The sequence below is a fragment of the Penaeus vannamei genome, chromosome 9, assembly GCF_042767895.1.
Source record: "Penaeus vannamei isolate JL-2024 chromosome 9, ASM4276789v1, whole genome shotgun sequence".
Classification (NCBI taxonomy): domain Eukaryota; kingdom Metazoa; phylum Arthropoda; class Malacostraca; order Decapoda; family Penaeidae; genus Penaeus; species Penaeus vannamei.
In genome coordinates this window covers 34,991,641-35,014,633 of record NC_091557.1, presented here as the reverse complement: position 1 = coordinate 35,014,633, position 22,993 = coordinate 34,991,641, and the positions used below count along the sequence as shown (strand labels likewise).

Below are 22,993 nucleotides of genomic sequence, written 5' to 3'. Positions count from 1 at the left end.
TTTCTTTTTTCACTATAAACAGATGAGCACAAGGACTATAAACTAAGGAAATTGGTCATCACAGTTTTTTTGGTTATCACACGTTATGAAGAAAGCCTTTTCCTTACTTATGGCAGTGTGTGTGTATACATATACATACATACATACATATATATATATATATATATATATATATATATATATATATATATATGTATATATATATATATATATATATATATATATATATATATATATATATATATATATATATATATATATATAAGCTTTAAATGAAACTTTAATTTAACTTGATTCATTTTACAAGATTTCTCTTAAAATTATAATGTTCACTGATATCAATGCCACATGTTCAGTCTTTATACACATACACGCTATTAACTATATACAAAATAAAAGCTTATTTAGAATATATAAATATATTCATATTCTAAATATGAGCGTGGCTAGGCTTTTCTAGTGATAAAATAAGCTCAAAACACACGATGTGCTTCTAGTACCGGATTTCAGGCTGGTTTTCAGGCTCATGTGGGCGGAGTTTAAACGATGACGTAAAGTAGCGAACGCGGCGCCAAAACCCGGGACGCCAATCCCAGGTGTTGGAAAAGAGTCCAAGGAGTTCGTAGTTTCTTTGGTCTAAGAGAGACGGATTAAACCATCTCGGTCGCTCTTTGTCCAATGTACGAAATTCTTGAACGCAAAAGCTAACCACAGCTCGTTAAAGAAGAGGCAACCGTTTTATGAACGCCTAGTTGACAATAACGGTATGCCGGTCATCGAATCAAAGAAATGAGCATGCACTTATAAATACATTTCTATACTGGGTGCAAATATAAACTTATGTATATATTTATGATAGGATATATACATACATCCATACACACACACACAAATGTGTTTTGGTAGATATAGATATGTATTAAAATATATCTTATAAATACGTATTTAAAATTTACATCCCTAATAGTGAACCTGAAAATCATCACATCTTTTCAACATAGCTTATATATATGTGTGTGTCTGGAGGGAGAGGAAGAGGGGGGGGGGGGGTATGTATATATATCATATAGCTGTAAATTACTTATCAGTTAAGAAATATAAGTATAACAAAGCTTACGGTTCTAACTAAAATTTTCTGAATTCATGTTACCCTGTCTGAACAGAACCTTAAAGATATCAAATACCCAAATCAATTATATGTAATCAAGTAAAATATACACATTGAGATATTACACCTGCTCGTAGAGTCACTGCAGTCACAAGAATCACAAATCGTGCACAAGCCCTTACCGAAAGACGTGTTTGAGTCCATCGCAGTCAATTAGCGATCCGCCTCCCCTCGCGTCTAGGTGATATCTAACCCCCCTAAGGCACTCCGCCTCAGGCTGGTCCCGCAACTTCACTAGAGTTCGTTGCTTTCCATGTCGATTCCTTTACAATACGACATATATGTTTATATATAAATTCACGTATCAGTGTGTGTTTCTGTGTATGTACACATTTACATACACAAATAGATAATGTGTTTCTGTGTACGTACACGCATACATATATCTACATATATGTAAATGTGTGTGTGTGGATATAATTATGTATATACGTCAGTATACTTATATGGATGTATGCAAATATGTAAATTCTATTCATATATGATGACATACATGCGTGTGTGTTTATATACAAAATATATTGACAAAGTTCATCCTTTTCTTCTCTCATAGCATCAACATCAACCATTATCTCCTCGACCACTGAAGCTCCTACAACCACTGACGCCCCAACAACCACTGAAGCTCCTACTACCACTGAGGCCCCAACAACCACTGAGGCCCCAACAACCACTGAAGCTCCGACAACCACTGAGGCCCCAACAACCACTGAGGCTCCTACTACCACTGAGGCCCCAACAACCACTGAGGCTCCTACTACTACTGAGGCCCCAACAACCACTGAGGCTCCTACTACCACTGAGGCTCCTACTACCACTGAGGCCCCAACAACTACTGAGGCCCCAACAACTACTGAGGCTCCTACTACCACTGAAGCCCCAACAACCACTGAGGCTCCTACTACCACTGAGGCCCCAACAACCACTGAGGCCCCAACAACCACTGAGGCCCCAACTACCACTGAGGCCCCAACAACCACTGAGGCCCCAACAACCACTGAGGCGCCTACTACCACTGACGCCCCAACAACCACTGAGGCTCCTACTACCACTGAGGCCCCAACAACCACTGACGCCCCAACAACCACTGAAGCTGCCACAACTACTGCAGCTCCAACTACCACTGAGGCTCCTACTACCACTGATGGCCCAACAACCACTGAGGCTTCTACTACCACTGAGGCCCCAACAACCACTGAGGCTCCTACTACCACTGAGGCCCCAACAACCACTGAGGCTCCTACTACCACTGAGGCCCCAACAACCACTCAGGCTCCTACTACTACTGAGGCCCCAACAACCACTCAGGCTCCTACTACCACTGAGGTCCCAACAACCACTGAAGCTCCGACAACCACTGAAGCTGCCACAACTACTGCAGCTCCAACTACCACTGAGGCCCCAACAACCACTGAGGCTCCTACTACCACTGAGGCCCCAACAACCACTGAGGCTCCTACTACTACTGAGGCCCCAACAACCACTGAGGCTCCTACTACCACTGAGGCCCCAACAACCACTGAGGCCCCAACAACCACTGAAGCTCCGACAACCACTGAAGCTGCCACAACTACTACAGCTCCAACTACCACTGAGGCCCCAACAACCACTGAGGCTCCTACTACCACTGAGGCCCCAACAACCACAGAAGCTCCTACTACCACTGAGGCTCCTACTACCACTGAGGCTCCTACTACCACTGAGGCTCCTACTACCACCGAAGCCCCAACAACCACTGAAGCTCCTACTACCACTGAGGCTCCTACTACCACTGAGGCTCCTACTACCACTGAGGCTCCTACTACCACTGAAGCCCCAACAACCACTGAGGCCCCAACAACCACTGAGGCTCCTACTACCACTGAGGCCCCAACAACCACTGAGGCTCCTACTACCACTGAGGCCCCAACAACCACTGAAGCTCCTACTACCACTGAGGCTCCTACTACCACTGAGGCTCCTACTACCACTGAAGCCCCAACAACCACTGAAGCTCCTACTACCACTGAGGCTCCTACTACCACTGGGGCTCCTACTACCACTGAAGCCCCAACAACCACTGAGGCCCCAACAACCACTGAGGCCCCAACAACCACTGAGGCTCCTACTACCACTGAGGCCCCAACAACCACAGAGGCTCCTACTACCACTGAAGCCCCAACAACCACTGAGGCTCCTACTACCACTGAGGCCCCATCAACCACTGAGGCCTCAACAACCACTGAGGCTCCAACAACCACTGAGGCCCCAACAACCACTGAGGCCCCAACAACCACTGAGGCCCCGACAACCACTGAGGCTCCTACTACCACTGAGGCCCCAACAACCACTGAGGCCCCAACAACCACTCAGGCTCCTACTACCACTGAGGCCCCAACAACCACTGAGGCCCCGACAACCACTGAGGCTCCTACTACCACTGAGGCCCCAACAACCACTGACGCCCCAACAACCACTGAGGCTCCTACTACCACTGAAGCCCCAACAACCACTGACGCCCCAACAACCACTGAGGCTCCTACTACCACTGAGGCCCCAACAACCACTAAGGCCCCAACAACCACTGAGGCCCCAACAACCACTGAGGCTCCTACTACCACTGAGGCCCCAACAACCACTGAGGCTCCTACTACCACTGAGGCCCCAACAACTACTGAGGCCCCAACAACTACTGAGGCCCCAACAACTACTGAGGCTCCTACTACCACTGAGGCCCCAACAACTACTGAGGCCCCAACAACTACTGAGGCCCCAACAACTACTGAGGCTCCTACTACCACTGAGGCTCCTACTACCACTGAGGCTCCTACTACCACTGAGGCTCCTACTACCACTGAGGCTCCTACTACCACTGAGGCTCCAACAACCACTGAGGCTCCTACTACCACTGAGGCCCCAACAACCACTGAGGCTCCTACTACCACTAAGGCTCCTACTACCACTGAGGCCCCAACAACCACTGCAGCTCCAACAACCACCGAAACTGCCACAACTACTGTAGCTCCTACTACCACTGAGGCTCCAATAACCACTGAAGCCGCCACAACCACTGAAGCCCCTACAACCACTGCAACTCTAACAACCACTGAAACTGCCACGACTTCTGTAGCTCCTACTACCACTGAGGCCCCAACAACCACTGAAGCTATCACAACCACTGATGCCATTGCAACTACTGAACGCGTGACAAGCACAGTAGCCTCCACTTCAACTGAAACAGAAACTACAAGAAAATCTACCAGTACTGGTAAGTATTTTTTTTACAAAACGTTTTGCAGTATACATAAAATGCACTTTGTTGTGGCAAGTATTGGTATATATCTGACGTTTTGAATGTTTTAGGTTTGAATTATACCTGCGCAGTCCTAGGCTGCCTTAATTCTGCCGAAATTCCTTCCCGCTATTAATGACCATTTATAAATGCATTTGATTTCATACGAGTGTTACGGCTAATGAAGCAAATTACCTTACTGGAAAAAGCTGGTAATGTAATCCTTACATTACCTCTACTCTTCATATCAACTACAGGAGAAAACCAAGGAATGCTTTCATTTTAATACGAGGACATACTGGTATTCGATATATATATATATATATATATATATATATATATATATATATATATATATATATATATATATATATATATATATATATATATATATATAAGCGCCTGATATATCCAATGGATTCCTTCTTTGTCAACCATTCCTTTGAATTGTTTAAATCTGTAATTTCCCCCAAAGTGTTTTAAATATTTTATTTTATTTTATTATTTTTCATTTGTTTATTTATTTATTTATTTTAATACAGGAATCTAAAATATTTCTGGTCCATGTCCACTGCATACATGATCAGGAAATAACAAACAGTAGAAGTAAATATTGATGTAATAATAACAATTAGGTTGAGAAAGACAATAATGCTACCCAACATCATATTTACTATAACATCAACTTCAATCACTGCAGCCCTTACAGAAACTCCTTCACCTTCCACATCCACTTCAGTCTCTACTACTACTGAAAAAACCACTTCAGTTTCAACTATTTCACTCTACACTACCGATGAAGCCCAAACAACAACTTCGGCCACCACTGCCAGCAAGACCCCAACAACTATAACAGTGACAACTACTTCTTCCACCACTAACACTAAGGCACCAACTTCAACCAAAGCCCTAACAACCACTGTAAGTCCTTCGACCACCGATTGGCAAACAACAACTGATGCAACAACAATTAAAGACGCAACAACTACTACAGCTCCTACAACCAAAAGAGCTGAAACAACTACTGCCATTTTTACTACCACTGAGGAACCAACAACCAATGAAGTTAAAACAACCACTGAGGTCATAACAACGAGTGAAATTGCTACAACCACTGAGGTCCAGATAACAACCACAGTAGAACCTACTACTACTGAGGGCCTAACAACCACTAGAGATCATAGTACCACTGAGGACCAAACAACCACAGAAGATACTACAACCACTGAGGTTCTAACTACCACTAAAGCTGCCACTGCCACAACCTCTGAGGTTTCAACAACTTCGGAAGCTGCCACAACCACAGAGGCTCCAACGACCACAGAAGCTGCCACAACCACTGAGGCTCCAGCAACCACAGAAGTTGCCACAACCTCTGAGGCTCCAACAACCACGAAAGCTGCCACAACCAATGTGGCTCCAACAACCACAGAAACTGACACAACTACAGAGGCTTCAACAACCACGGAAGCTGCCACAACCACTGACGCTCCAACAACCACGGAAGCTGCCACAACCACTGAAGCTCCAACAACCACAGAAGCTGCCACAACCACTGAGGCTCCAACAACCACGGAAGCTGCCACAACCACAGAGATTTCAACAACCACGGAAGCTGCCACAACTAAAGAAGCTCCAACAACCACGAAAGCTGCCACAACCACTGAGGCCCCAACAACCACGGAAGCTCCTACAACCACAAAGGCTCCAACAACCACGGAAGCTGCCACAACCACTGAGACTATAACAACCACGGAAGCTGCCACAACTACAGAGGCTTCAACAACCACGGAAGCTGCCACAACCACTGAAGCTCCAACAACCACGGAAGCTGCCACAACCACTGAGGCTCCAACAACCACGGAAGCTGCCACAACCACTGAGGCTCCAACAACAACAGAAGCTGCCACAACCACTGAGGCTCCAACAACCACAGAAGCTGCCACAACCACTGAGGCTCTAACAACCACGGAAGCTGCCACAACTACAGAGGCTCCAACAACCACGGAAGCTGCCACAACTACAGAGGTTTTAACAACCACGGAAGCTGCCACAACCACCAAAGCTCCAACAACCACGAGAGCTGCCACAACCACTGAGGCTCTAACAACCACGGAAGCTGCCACAACCACCAAGGCTCCAACAACCACGGAAGTTGCCACAACCACTGAGGCTCCAACAACCTCGGAAGCTGCCACAACCACTGAGGCTCCAACAACCACGGAAGCTGCCACAATCACTGAGGCTCTAACAACCACAGAAGCTGCCACAACCACTGATACTCCAACAACCACGGAAGCTGCCACAACCACTGAGGCTCCAACAACCACGGATGCTGCCACAACCACTGAGGCTCTAACAACCACGGAAGCTGCCACAACCACTGAGGCTCTAACAACCACGGAAGCTGCCACAACCACTGAGGCTCTAACAACCACGGAAGCTGCCACAACCACTGCGGCTCCAACAACTACGGAAGATGCCACAACCACTGAAGCTCCAACATCCTCGGAAGCTGCCACAACCACTGAGGCTCCAACAACCACGGAAGCTGTCACAACCACTGAGGCTGCAACAACCACGGAAGCTGCCCAAACCACTGAGGCTCCAACAACCACGGAAGCTGCTACAACCACTGAGGCTATAACAACTACGGAAGCTGCCACAACCACTGAGGTTCTAACAACCACGGAAGCTGCCACAACCAGGGAAGCTGCCACAACCACTGAGGCTCCAACAACCACGGAAGCTGCCACAACCACTGAGGCTCCAACAACCACGGAAGCTGCCACAACCACTGAGGCTCTAACAACCACGGAAGCTGCCACAACCACTGAGGCTCCAACAACCACGGAGGCTGCCACAACCACTGAAGCTCCAACAACCACGGAAGCTGCCACAACCACTGAGGCTCCAACAACCACGGAAGCTGCCACAACCACTGATGCTCCAACAACCACGGAAGCTGCCACAACCACTGAGGGTCTAACAACCACGGAAGCTGCCACAACCACTGAGGCTCCAACAACCACGAAAGCTGCCACAACCACGGAAGCTGCCACAACCACTGAGGCTCCAACAACCACGGAAGCTGCCACAACCACTGAGGCTCCAACAACCACGGAAGCTGCCACAACCACGGAAGCTGCCACAACCACGGAAGCTGCCACAACCACTGATGCTCCAACAACCACGGAAGCTGCCACAACCACTGAGGCTCCAACAACCACGGAAGCTGCCACAACCACTGAGGCTCCAACAACCACGGAAGCTGCCACAACCACTGAGGCTCCAACAACCACGGAGGCTGCCACAACCACTGAAGCTCCAACAACCACTGAAGCTGCCACAACCACTGAGGCTCCAACAACCACGGAAGCTGCCACAACCACTGAGGCTCTAACAACCACGAAAGCTGCCACAACCACAGACGCTCCAACAACCACGGAAGCTGCCACAACCACTGAGGTTTCAACAACCACGGAAGCTGCCACAACCACTGAGGCTCCAACAACCACGGAAGCTGCCACAACCTCTGAAGCTCCAACAACCACGGATGCTGCCACAACCACTGAGGCTCCAACAACCACGGACGCTGCCACAACCACAGACGCTCCAACAACCACGGAAGCTGCCACAACTACAGAGGCTCCAACATCCACGGAATCTGCCACAACCACTGAGGCTCCAACAACCACGGAAGCTGCCACAACCACTGAGGCTCTAACAACCACGGAAGCTGCCACAACCACTGAGGCTCTAACAACCACGGAAGCTGCCACAACCACTGAGACTCCAACAACCACGGAAGCTGCCACAACCACTGAGGCTCTAACAACCACGGAAGCTGCCACAACCACTGAAGCTCCAACAACCACTGAAGCTGCCACAACCACTGAGGCTCCAACAACCACGGAAGCTGCCACAACCACTGAGGCTCTAACAACCACGAGAGCTGCCACAACCACAGACGCTCCAACAACCACGGAAGCTGCCACAACCACTGAGGCTCCAACAACCACGGAAGCTGCCACAACCACTGAGGCTCTAACAACCACGGAAGCTGCCACAACCACTGAGGCCCCAACAACCACGGAAGCTGCCACAACCACAGAGGCTCTAACAACCACGGAAGCTGCCACAACCACTGAGGCTCTAACAACCACGGAAGCTGCCACAACCACTGAGGCTCCAACAACCACGGAAGCTGCCACAACCACTGAGGCTCCAACAACCACGGAGGCTCCAACAACCACGGAAGCTGCCACAACCACTGATGCTCCAACAACCACGGAAGCTGCCACAACCACTGAGGGTCTAACAACCACGGAAGCTGCCACAACCACTGAGGCTCCAACAACCACGGAGGCTGCCACAACCACTGATGCTCCAACAACCACGGAAGCTGCCACAACCACTGAGGCTCCAACAACCACGGAAGCTGCCACAACCACTGAGGCTCCAACAACCACGGAAGCTGCCACAACCACTGAGGCTCCAACAACCACGAAAGCTGCCACAACCACAGACGCTCCAACAACCACGGAAGCTGCCACAACCACTGAGGTTTCAACAACCACGGTAGCTGCCATAACCACTGAGGCTCCAACAACCACGGAAGCTGCCACAACCACTGAGGTTCCAACAACCACGGAAGCTGCCACAACCACTGAGGCTCCAACAACCACGGAAGCTGCCACAACCACAGACGCTCCAACAACCACGGAAGCTGCCACAACTACAGAGGCTCCAACATCCACGGAATCTGCCACAACCACTGAGGCTCCAACAACCACGGAAGCTGCCACAACCACTGAGGTTCCAACAACCACGGAAGCTGCCACAACCACTGAGGCTCTAACAACCACGGAAGCTGCCACAACCACTGAGGCTCCAACAACCACGGAAGCTGCCACAACCACTGAGGCTCCAACAACCACGGAAGCTGCCACAACCACTGAGGCCCCAACAACCACGGAAGCTGCCACAACCACAGAGGCTCTAACAACCACGGAAGCTGCCACAACCACTGAGGCTCTAACAACCACGGAAGCTGCCACAACCACTGAGGCTCCAACAACCACGGAAGCTGCCACAACCACTGAGGCTCTAACAACCACGGAAGCTGCTACAACCACCAAGGCTCCAACAACCACGGAAGCTGCCACAAGCACTGAGGCTCCAACAACCACGGAAGCTGTCACAACCACTGAGGTTCTAACAACCACGGAAGCTGCCGCAACCACCAAGGCTCCAACAACCACGGAAGCTGCCACAACTACTGAGGCTCCAACAACCACGGAAGCTGCCACAACCACTGAGGCTCCAACAACCACGGAAGCTGCCACAACCACTGAGGCTCCAACAACCACGGAAGCTGCCACAACCACTGAGGCTCCAACAACCACGGAAGCTGCCACAACCACTGAGGCTCTAACAACCACGGAAGCTGTCACAACCCCTGAGGCTCCAACAACCACGGAAGCTGCCACAACCACTGAGGCTCCAACAACCACGGAAGCTGCCACAACCACTGAGGCTCCAACAACCACGGAAGCTGCTACAACCACTGAGGCTCCAACAACCACGGAAGGTGCCACAACCACTGAGGCTCTAAAAACCATGGAAGCTGCCACAACCACTGACGCTCCAACAACCACGGAAGCTGCCACAACCACTGAGGCTCCAACAACCACGGAAGCTGCCACAACCACTGAGGCTCTAACAACCACGGAAGCTGCCACAACCACTGAGGCTCCAACAACCACGGAAGCTGCCACAACCACTGATGCTCCAACAACCACGGAAGCTGCCACAACCACTGACGCTCCAACAACCACGAAAGCTGCCACAACCACCGAGGCTCCAACAACCACGGAAGCTGCCACAACCACTGACGCTCCAACCACGGAAGCTGCCACAACCACTGAGGCTCCAACAACCACGGAAGGTGCCACAACCACTGAGGCTCCAACAACCACGGAGGCTGCCACAACCACTGACGCTCCAACCACGGAAGCTGCTACAACCACTGAGGCTCCAACAACCACGGAAGCTGCCACAACCACTGAGGCTCCAACAACCACGGAAGCTGCCACAACCACTGAGGCTCTAACAACCACGGAAGCTGCCACAACCACTGACGGTCCAACCACGGAAGCTGCTACAACCACTGAGGCTCCAACAACCACGGAAGCTGCCACAACCACTGAGGCTCTAACAACCACGGAAGCTGCCACAACCACTGAGGCTCCAACAACCACGGAAGCTGCCACAACCACTGAAGCTCCAACAACCACGGAAGCTGCCACAACCACTGAGGCTCCAACAACCACGGAAGCTGCCACAACCACTGAGGCTCCAACAACCACGGAAGCTGCCACAACCACTGAGGCTCCAACAACCACGGAAGCTGCCACAACCACTGAGGCTCCAACAACCACGGAAGCTGCCACAACCACTGAGGCTCTAACAACCACGGAAGCTGCCACAACCACTGAGGCTCCAACAACCACGGAAGCTGCCACAACCACTGAGGCTCCAACAACCACGGAAGCTGCCACAACCACTGAGGCTCTAACAACCACGGAAGCTGCCACAACCACTGAGGTTCCAACAACCACGGAAGCTGCCACAACCACTGAGGTTCTAACAACCACAACCACTGAGGCTCCAACAACCACGGAAGCTGCCACAATCACTGAGGCTCCAACAACCACGGAAGCTGCCACAACCACTGAGGCTCCAACAACCACGGAATCTGCCACAATCACTGAAGCTTCAACAACCACGGAAGCTGCCACAACCACTGATGCTCCAACAACCACGGAAGCTGCCACAACCACTGAGGCTCCAACAACCACGGAAGCTGCCACAACCACTGAGGCCCCAACAACCTCGGAAGCTGCCACAACCACTGAGGCTCCAAAAACCACGGAAGCTGTCACAACCACTGAGGCTCCAACAACCGCGGAAGCTGCCACAACCACTGAGGTTCCAACAACCACGGAAGCTGCCACAACCACCAAGGCTCCAACAACCACGGAAGCTGCCACAACCACTGAGGCTCTAACAACCACGGAAGCTGCCACAACTACTGATGCTCCAACAACCACGGAAGCTGCCACAACCACTGAGGTTCCAACAACCACGGAAGCTGCCACAACCACTGAGGCTCCAACAACCACGGAAGCTGCCACAACCACTGAGGCTCCAACAACCACGGAAGCTGCCACAACCACTGAGGCTCTAACAACCACGGAAGCTGCCACAACCACTGAGGTTCCAACAACCACGGAAGCTGCCACAACCACTGAGGTTCCAACAACCACGGAAGCTGCCACAACCACTGAGACTCCAACAACCACGGAAGCTGCCACAACCACTGAGGCTCTAACAACCGCGGAAGCTGCCACAACCACTGAGGTTCCAACAACCACGGAAGCTGCCACAACCACTGAGGCTCCAACAACCACGGAAGCTGCCACAACCACTGAGGCTCCAACAACCACGGAAGCTGCCACAACCACTGAGGCTCTAACAACCACGGAAGCTGCCACAACCACTGAGGTTCCAACAACCACGGAAGCTGCCACAACCACTGAGGCTCCAACAACCACGGAAGCTGCCACAACCACTGAGGCTCCAACAACCACGGAAGCTGCCACAACCACTGAGGCTCCAACAACCACGGAAGCTGCCACAACCACTGAGGTTCCAACAACCACGGAATCTGCCACAACCACTGAGGCTCTAACAACCACGGAAGCTGCCACAACCACTGAGGCTCCAACAACCACGGAAGCTGCCACAAGCACTGAGGCTCCAACAACCACGGAAGCTGCCACAACCACTGAGGCTCTAACAACCACGGAAGCTGCCACAACCACTGAGGTTCCAACAACCACGGAAGCTGCCACAACCACTGAGGCTCCAACAACCACGGAAGCTGCCACAACCACTGAGGCTCTAACAACCACGGAAGCTGCCACAACCACTGAGGCTCCAACAACCACGGAAGCTGCCACAACCACTGAGGCTCCAACAACCACGGAAGCTGCCACAACCACTGAGGCTCCAACAACCACGGAAGCTGCCACAACCACTGAGGCTCCAACAACCACGGAAGCTGCCACAACCACTGAGGCTCCAACAACCACGGAAGCTGCCACAACCACTGAGGTTTCAACAACCACGGAAGCTGCCAGAACCACTGAGGCTCCAACAACCACGGAAGCTGCCACAACCACTGAGGCTCTAACAACCACGGAAGCTGCCACAACCACTGAGGCTCCAACAACCACGGAAGCTGCCACAACCACCAAGGCTCTAACAACCACGGAAGCTGCCACAACCACTGAGGTTCCAACAACCACGGAAGCTGCCACAACCACTGAGGCTCCAACAACCACGGAAGCTGCCACAACCACTGAGGCTCTAACAACCACGGAAGCTGCCACAACCACTGAGGCTCCAACAACCACGGAAGCTGCCACAACCACTGAGGCTCTAACAACCACGGAAGCTGCCACAACCACTGAGGCTCCAACAACCACGGAAGCTGCCACAACCACTGAGGCTCCAACAACCACGGAAGCTGCCACAACCACTGAGGCTCCAACAACCACGGAAGCTGCCACAACCACTGAGGTTCCAACAACCACGGAAGCTGCCACAACCACTGAGGCTCCAACAACCACGGAAGCTGCCACAACCACTGAGGCTCCAACAACCACGGAAGCTGCCACAACCACTGAGGCTCCAACAACCACGGAAGCTGCCACAACCACTGAGGCTCTAACAACCACGGAAGCTGCCACAACCACTGAGGCTCCAACAACCACGGAAGCTGCCACAACCACTGAAGCTCTTACAACCACGGAAGCTGCCACAACCACTGAGGCTCCAACAACCACGGAAGCTGCCACAACCACTGAGGCTCCAACAACCACGGAAGCTGCCACAAGCACTGAGGCTCCAACAACCACGGAAGCTGCCACAACCACTGAGGCTCTAACAACCACGGAAGCTGCCACAACCACTGAGGCTCCAACAACCACGGAAGCTGCCACAACCACTGAGGCTCCAACAACCACGGAAGCTGCCACAACCACTGAGGCACTAACAACCGCGGAAGCTGCCACAACCACTGAGGCTCCAACAACCACGGAAGCTGCCACAACCACTGAGGCTCTAACAACCACGGAAACTGCCACAACCACTGAGGCTCCAACAACCACGGAAGCTGCCACAACCACCGAGGCTCCAACAACCACGGAAGCTGCCACAACCACTGAGGCTCTTACAACCACGGAAGGTGCCACAACCAATGAGGTTCCAACAACCACGGAAGCTGCCACAACCATTGAGGCTCCAACAACCACGGAAGCTGCCACAACCACTGAGGCTCCAATAACCACGGAAGCTGCCACAACCACTGAGGTTCCAACAACCACGGAAGCTGCCACAACCACTGAGGTTCCAACAACCACGGAAGCTGCCACAACCACTGAGGCTCCAACAACCATGGAAGCTGCCATAACCACTGTGACTCTAACAACCACGGAAGCTGCCACAACCACTGAGGCTCTAACAACCACGGAAGCTGCCACAACCACTGAGGCTCCAACAACCACGGAAAATGCCACAACCACTGAGGTTCCAACAGCCACGGAAGCTGCCACAACCACTGAGGCTCTAACAACCACGGAAGCTGCCACAACCACTGAGGTTCTAACAACCACGGAAGCTGCCACAACCACTGAGGCTCTAACAACCACGGAAGCTGCCACAACCACTGAGGCTCCAACAACCACGGAAGCTGCCACAACCACTGAGGCTCCAACTACGGAAGGTACCACAACCACTGAGGCTCCAACAACCACGGTAGCTGCCACAACTACTAAGACTCCAACAACCACGGAAGCTGCCACAACCACTGAGGCCGCAATAACAACGGAAGCTGCCACAACCACTGAGGCCCTGACAACTTCTGTACGCCTGACAAGCACAGTATCCTCCACCACAACTGAAGCCCAAACGCCAGTAAAATCTACCAGTAGTGGTAAGTACGAGAATTGCTTTAAAGTATTTACAAGCTGCACCTTATTATCACAAGCGTTTTTATATAACGTCTGTTGTTCTCAATGTTCTAGGTTTTATTTGTCCCTTTGTAATCCTAGGTTGTCCTTATTTATTCCCTTGACATTTCGTATTGAAAAGGTGAGGCTATTTAATTTCATTTTCATACTTTTTTGCAAGCAGAATAGCTAATAAAGCACATTCCTTTGGTGTTTTCTGAAGAAGGGAAATGATATTTAAATCATCCCACAGGAGGAAACTAAGGAATATTTTTCTTTACCTTTATACAGGAAAAAAATAGGTATTTGATTTATTTATTGAAGCACCAAACATATTCTTCCTTAGTTCATTCTCCAAATCTTCTAATTTGCTTAGATCTGAAATTTCTCCCTGTTCTTAATATTGACCATGTTATGTGTTGGTATACTGGAATACCTTTAGGAGTCTAAACTATGTCCACAACACAAACGTGATCTGGAAAAACAAATTATAAAAGCAATATTGATGATGAAATATATGAATAGTACTATGTATATATACTATACTATATATATATATATATATATATATATATATATATATATATATACATATATACATATATATATATAAATAAATAAATAAATAAATATATATATATATATATATATATATATATATATATATATACTGTGTATATATACTATGTATATATGTATAGTACTACATCAACTTCAATTACTGCAGCCTTTACAGAAACTCCACCTTCCTCTTCCATTACTACTGAAGCACCAAAAACTACTATAGCTTCAGCTATTTCACTCTACACTACTACTGAAGGCAAAACAACTTCAGCCACCACTGCCAGCAAGACCCCAACAATCTCTACAACAATGAGAACCACCATAATGCCCAATAACACTTTGTCCCAAACTACGACTAAACATATCACAAGCACTTCCTTCCCAACGACAAATGAAGCCACAACCATTAAACCTGCCACAACGCCTTTAGCCCAAACTAGAAATAAAGCTTTAACAACCTCTATACGTCCTACAACCACTGAGGGCGAAACAACTACGAAAGCTCCAAAAACCACTATCACAAACCTTGACACAACTACTATACTATCTATTATCACTGAGGCCCCAACAACCACTGAAGCTCCTACTACCACAGAGGCCCCAACAAAAACTGAAACTGTAACAACCACTGCAGCTCCTACTACCACTAACATCCCAAAAACCACTGAAGCTGCCACAACCACTATAGCTCCTACTACCACTGACGCACCGACAACCACTGAAGCTGCCACAACCACTGTAGCTCCTACTACCACTGAGGCCCCAACAACCACTGAAACTACCACAACCACTGTAGCTCCTACTACCACTGAAGCCCCAACAACCACTGAAACTATCACAACCACTGTAGCTTCTACTACCACTGAGGCCCCAACAACCACTGAAGCTGCAGCAACCACAGTAGCTCCTACTACCACTGAAGCCCCAACAACCACTGAAACTATCACAACCACTGTAGCTGCTACTACCACTGAGGCCCCAACAACCACTGAAACTCCAACAACCAAAGTAGCCCCTACTATCACTGAGCGCCCAACAACCACAGGTGCCACAACCACTGAAGGTGCCACAACCACTAAAGTTCCTACTACCACTGAGGCCCCAACAACCACAGGTGCCACAACCATTGAAACTCCCAAAACCACTGTAGTTCCTACTAACACTGAGGCCCCAACAACCACTGAAGCTGTCACAACCACTGTAGCTCCTACTACCACTGAGGTGCAAACCACTGAAACTGCCACTACCACTGTAGCTCCTACTACCACTGAGGCCCCAACAACCAATGAAACTGCAATAACCACTGTCAGCCCTACTACCACTGAGGCCCCAGCAACAACAGATGCTGTCACAACCACTATAGTTCCTACTACCACTGAAGCCACAACAACCACTAACACTACCAGAACCACTAAGGCTCCTACTACCACTGAGGTCCCAACAACCACTGAAGCTGCCACAACAGTAGCTCCTACTACCACAGAGAACCCAACAACCTCTGGAACTGCCACAACCATTATAGCCCCTACTACTACTGAAGCCCTAACACCCACTGAAGCTTCCACAACCACTGTAGCTCCTTCTCCCTCTGAAGTCCCATCAACCACTGAAACTGCCACAAGAAGTGTAGCTCCTACTACCACTGAGGCCCCAATAACCACTAAAGCTGCCACAACCACTGTAACTCCTACTACCACTGAGGTGCAGACAACCACTGACACCAACACAGCCACTGTAGCTGAGGCTCCAACAACCACTGAAACTGCCACAACCACTATAGCTCCTATCACTGAAGCTTCAATAACCACTGAAACTGCCACAGTCACTGTAGGCACTTCTACCACTAAGGTTCCAACAACAACAGAAGCTACCACAACCACTTTAGCTACTACCACTGAAACTACCACAACCACTGAAGGTGCCACAACCACTGTTGCTCCTACTACCACTGAGGTCCCAATAACCACTGAAACTGCCACAGCCACTGTAGGTACTTCTACCACTAAGGTCCCAACAACCACAGAAGCTACCACAACCACTGTAGCTCCTACTACCACTGAGGCCCTGACAACCACTATAGCTGCAACAACCACTGTAGCTCCTACTACCACTAAGGTCCCAACAACCACTGAAGGTGCCACAACCACTATAGCTCCTACTACCACTGAAGACTCAATAACCACTGAAACTGCCACAGCCACTGTAGCCCCTACTACCACTGAGGCCCCAACAACCACTGAAACTGAAACAACCACTGTAGCACCTACTGTTACTGAGGCTCAAACATCGACTGAAACTGCCACAACCTCTATAGCTCCTACTACCACTGAGGTCGCAACAACCACTGAAGCTGCTATAATCACTCTAGCTCCTACTACCACTGAAGCCTCAACAACCACTGAAACTGCCACAACCACTGTAGCTCCTACTAACACTGAAGCCTCAATAACTACTGAAATTGCCATAACTACTGTAGCTCCTACTAACACTGAGGTCTCAACAACCACTGAAACTATCACAACCACTATAGCTCCTACTATCACTGAAGCTTCAATAACCACTGAAACTGCCACAGCCACTGTAGGTACTTCTACCACTACGGTCCCAACAACCACAGAAGCTACCACAACCACTTTAGATACTACTACCACTGAGGCCCCAACAACCACTGTAGCTCCTACTACCACTGAGGCCCCAACAACCACTGACACTATCACAACCACTGTAGCTTCTACTACCACTGAGGACCCAACAACCACTGAAGCTGCCACAACCACTGTAGCTCCTACTATCGCTGAGGTCCCAACAACCACTGAAACTGCCACAACCACTGTAGCTCCTACTAACACTGAAGCCTCAATAACTACTGAAACTGCCACAACCACTGTAGCTCCTACTAACACTGAGGTCCCAACAACCACTGAAACTATTACAACCAATGTAGCTCCTACTAACACTGAGGTCCCAACAACCACTGAAGGTGCCACAACCACTGTAGCTCCTACTACCACTGAGGTCCCAATAACCACTGAAACTGCCACAGCCACTGTAGGTACTTCTACCACTAAGGTCCCAACAACCACAGAAGCTACCACAACCATTGTAGCTCCTACTACCACTGAGGCCCTGACAACCACTATAGCTGCAACAACCACTGTAGCTCCTACTACCACTAAGGTCCCAACAACCACTGAAGGTGCCACAACCACTATAGCTCTTACTGCCACTGAAGACTCAATAACCACTGAAACTGCCACAGCCACTGTAGCCCCTACTACCACTGAGGCCCCAACAACCACTGAAACTGAAACAACCACTGTAGCACCTACTGTTACTGAGGCTCAAACATCGACTGAAACTGCCACAACCTCTATAGCTCCTACTACCACTGAGGTCCCAACAACCACTGAAGCTGCTACAATCACTATAGCTCCTACTACCACTGAGGCCCCAACAACCACTGTAGCTTCTACTACCACTGAGGCCCCAACAACCACTGTAGCTCCTACTACCACTGAGGTCCCATCAACCACTGAAACTGCCACAACCACTGTAGCTCCTGCTACTACTGAGGCCCCAACAACCACTGAAGTTGCCACAACTACTGTAGCTCCTACTAACACTGAAGCCTCAATAACTACTGAAACTACCATAACCACTGTAGCTCCTACTAACACTGAGGTCTCAACAACCACTGAAACTATCACAACCACTATAGCTCCTACTATCACTGAAGCTTCAATAACCACTGAAACTGCCACAGCCACTGTAGGTACTTCTACCACTACGGTCCCAACAACCACAGAAGCTACCACAACCACTTTAGATACTACTACCACTGAGGTCCCAACAACCATTGAAACTACCACAACCACTGTAGCTCCTACTACCACTGAGGCCCCAACAACCACTGACACTATCACAACCACTGTAGCTTCTACTACCACTGAGGACCCAACAACCACTGAAGCTGCCACAACCACTGTAGCTCCTACTATCGCTGAGGTCCCAACAACCACTGTAGCTCCTACTAACACTGAAGCCTCAATAACTACTGAAACTGCCACAACCACTGTAGCTCCTACTAACACTGAGGTCCCAACAACCACTGAAACTATTACAACCAATGTAGCTCCTACTACCATTGAGGTCCCAATAACCACTGAAACTGCCACAGCCACTGTAGGTACTTCTACCACTAAGGTCCCAACAACCACAGAAGCTACCACAGCCACTGTAGCTCCTACTACCACTAGGGCGCAAACAACCACTGTAGCTCCTACTATCACTGAGGCCCTGACAACCACTATAGCTGCAACAACCACTGTAGCTCCTACTACCACTGAGGTCCCAACAACCACTGAAGGTGCCACAACCACTGTAGTTCCTAGTACCACTAAGGTCCCAACAACCACTGAAGGTGCCACAACCACTATAGCTCCTACTACCACTGAAGACTCAATAACCACTGAAACTGCCACAGCCACTATAGCCCCTACTACCACTGAGGCCCCAACAATCACTGAAACTGAAACAACCACTGTAGCACCTACTGTTACTGAGGCTCAAACATCCACTGAAACTGCCACAACCTCTGTAGCTCCCACTACAACTCATACCCTAAGAACCACTGAGGCCTCTTCTACACCTGGTAATCCAACAACCACTGAAGTAGCAACTACCACTTTGGTCCCTGTAACTACTGAATCTGTGTCAACTACTGAGCCCCCAACAATCAGTGAAAATCCAACAACCACAATAGCTAGCATTACCAGTGAGACACACACCGCTGAAGATGCCACAGCCACTATAACCCCCACTGCCACTGAAAACCCAATAACTTCTTTAGCCCCTGTTACTAATTTTATCCCAACCACTGAAATTTCAACATCCTCTTCAGTCTTGTTCACTACTGAAGATCTGACAAGCATAGAAGCCTCCTCTACCACTGAAGCTGCAAGAACCACTGAAGTACTAACAACACTAATATCTAGTAGTACTGGTAAGTATCTCCTAAGATCCTTTTAGAAAATATATAAAAAGCATTTTATTATTATTGGTATATATGTTTGTTATTATCATTGGATCAACATCTATGGTTTCCAATATTCTAGTAATGATAGTCACGTCCTATATTGTACATGTAAATCTACTTATAAGTTATTTCATTTGTACACTTCTTATGCCGTTGATGAGTGTAACAGTTAATGAACCAATTATTTTCACTCAATGCATTTACAGAAAAATGGTAGTGAGATCTTTATAATCAATTCTAAAAAGGCCTCTATTAAAGCAGTCAGTGAAATTACAGAGGAAAAGTAAAGTATGTTATCACTTAAATAAGTACATACTAATATCTTACTGATATTGAAACGATCCCCCCCCCCCCTTTTTTTTGCCAAATATTCCTCCTACTTAAATCTGTAACTTCTTTCCACTTGGGAATCATTATTCTAAATCTTAAAATTTATTGTTGAATGAATTTAGGGATCTAAATTCCATCGGATATATACCTACAACACCTTAATGATCAGGATTTATAAAAGATTATTCAAAATGAAATGAAATGATAGCACTTAGAGAAAAGAATAATGCTAATCATGATTGTTTCCACTATGACAACAACCACTGCAACCCCCACAGAAACTTTCTTTTTCCACTTCAGCCAGAAGCATAATCAACAACTTTGCCCTTAACTAGTACAACAGCACCAACCAATACCCACATCACCAAAACCCCAACAATAGCAGCAACACACTTCAAGCCTGAAGCCAAAAGAACTTCAGCCCCCATTGTCACTTAAGGTGCTTCAATCACATCAGTTCCAGCTACCACTGTGAGCCCAACTAAAGAATCTTGAAAACCACTTCAAGCCCCGCAACCACTAGGGACTTAATTACTATTGAAACAACTATATTATTTCCCACTACTACTGAGGCTTTGTGAACCACTGAAGCTGTAACAGCCATTCTACTCTCTACGGCTACGAAGACCTTGGCAACAACTGATGCATCCATAACGAATTCAGTCACAATAAACACTCCGTCTATCACTACAACTGAACATTCCACAACCTATGACATCCATTTCAGTTCTCATCATCACTGAGGTCCAAACATTTGCTAAATATAAAGCAACCACTGAGACACCAGAAATCACTGAATTTTTTACTACTATATTAGCCTCAAACACTACCGCCACATCTCCAACACCAATAACCCCTTCAGCCTTCACTACCACTTCACCTCCTACAACTACTCCAGCCTTCACCAGCACTAATTCCCTAAGGCTCACTTCAGCCTTCATTGACAATGAAGCTTCTGCTAATACTGAAGTTTCAGCATTTCAGCCCTAACAATCACCAGCTTATACCACTACAGGATCCTTTATATACACTTTAGCATCCACTATCACTAAAACCCAAATAATGACCTAAGCTTCTGTTACGGCTGAAACCCTAAAAACCACATCAGCCTCCACTACCACTAAATCTCTAACCACACCATCCCTCCCTTCCATTGAATCCCCAGCAACTACTTCCATTACCCAGATCCCCTTAAACCATTTCACTGCCATTACAACCTCATATTCTATACAAGGGCTAAAATCGCTAAAATCTAGCAGCTCTGGTAAATATTTGCCCCCCTCCCCCACCCCCCCAAAAAAAGTGAACACACTTTTTAACTACATTTAGATTACTGCACTTCACAGATATAACACAGCGTAGAATATAAAATGGAGATATTTTTCAGAAATGCAGAAATTCCTACTTAGGAATGCTAATGTTATTTGGTATTTGGCATCAGCACAAACAGGATCAACACATAACAAGATTGATGTTAACGAGAAAGGTGAAAAACAGTAATAGTGTTTCAGGATGAGAAACAGAGAGGTCTAGCCTCACTAACACACCAACTATAACATCAGCCTCTGCCACAGACCTGTATCCAAATTTCTCACACACTGAAGCCGGGGCATCTGCGTCCGCCTCCACTACCACTACAGCACCAACAATCACTCCAGTTGGCAAAAATGAGGCACCAATAGCCACATCCACTTCTACTACTAATGCACCATTAAAGTTCTTCTGTATTCACAACAACTTTTGTCTCAACAGCAACTTCAGCCTCCATAACCTCTTTAGCTTCTACTAAAACTTCAGCTTCAAATACTTCAGCTTCCAAACCATTTTATTTTTTCCTTCTACTGAAATGCTGACAACTACTTCAGCTTCTACAACCAATGAAGCTGCAACTACAGATTTTACTACCACTCATGTACCTAAAACTACTTTAGCCGCCACTCCTACAATTTAAATACTAACATCTGTTATGTTTAATGTCTACAACTTCATCACCAGAAACTATCGCCTCCGATACGAGCTGCCTCCATCACCTTAGCTTATGCTACTAAAAGAATCTCCAATACACTTGCTTTCGCTTCCGTTTCAGATTATACAACAGCTGAAGCTTTTACTACAACTCCAGTATACATCACCACTACTGAAAAGCCAAGTATATATCAACATATATATGTATATTGTAAATATTGTCTCTGAAAAATGATCAGACTTGAGAATGATTATCATGAATTATTTCCGTTAATGACAGAACTTTTACCAAACAAATATAAAAATCCTACAAGGAAATTATGATAATTGTGGCCATAATTCCTGTAGCCACCACTAGTGCTCCAACTCCACAGAAATGTGATTTAAAACTGAAGGGTCAGCTTTCACTGCTGAATCCAATGCTAATCCAACATCTTCAACTACTGCTTTTAGTAACACATCACCTTTTCTTCTGTAATTTCTCTCTTACTTCTGTTTTCTTTTCTATTCAGCCTCTACATTTGCCAATGCAAGCTCTACAAGTTTTATCACCACTACGACGCTGGCAGCCTTTAGTACAA

The 22,993-nt window shown here is 48.3% G+C and overlaps 1 protein-coding gene across 1 annotated transcript in view; it reads left to right on the top strand.

Annotated features, from left to right (window-relative positions):
- Positions 1–22,993, top strand: part of LOC113799921 (mucin-2-like) — a gene marked incomplete at its 3' end in the record, with an annotated part of 130,127 nt that overhangs the window by 18,544 nt on the left and 88,590 nt on the right. The window contains exons 30-31 of the mRNA XM_070125015.1: positions 1,722–1,828; positions 2,093–4,415. Of these exons, the coding sequence (XP_069981116.1) occupies positions 1,722–1,828; positions 2,093–4,415 (2,430 nt within the window). The remainder of the gene's footprint in view (positions 1–1,721; positions 1,829–2,092; positions 4,416–22,993) is intronic.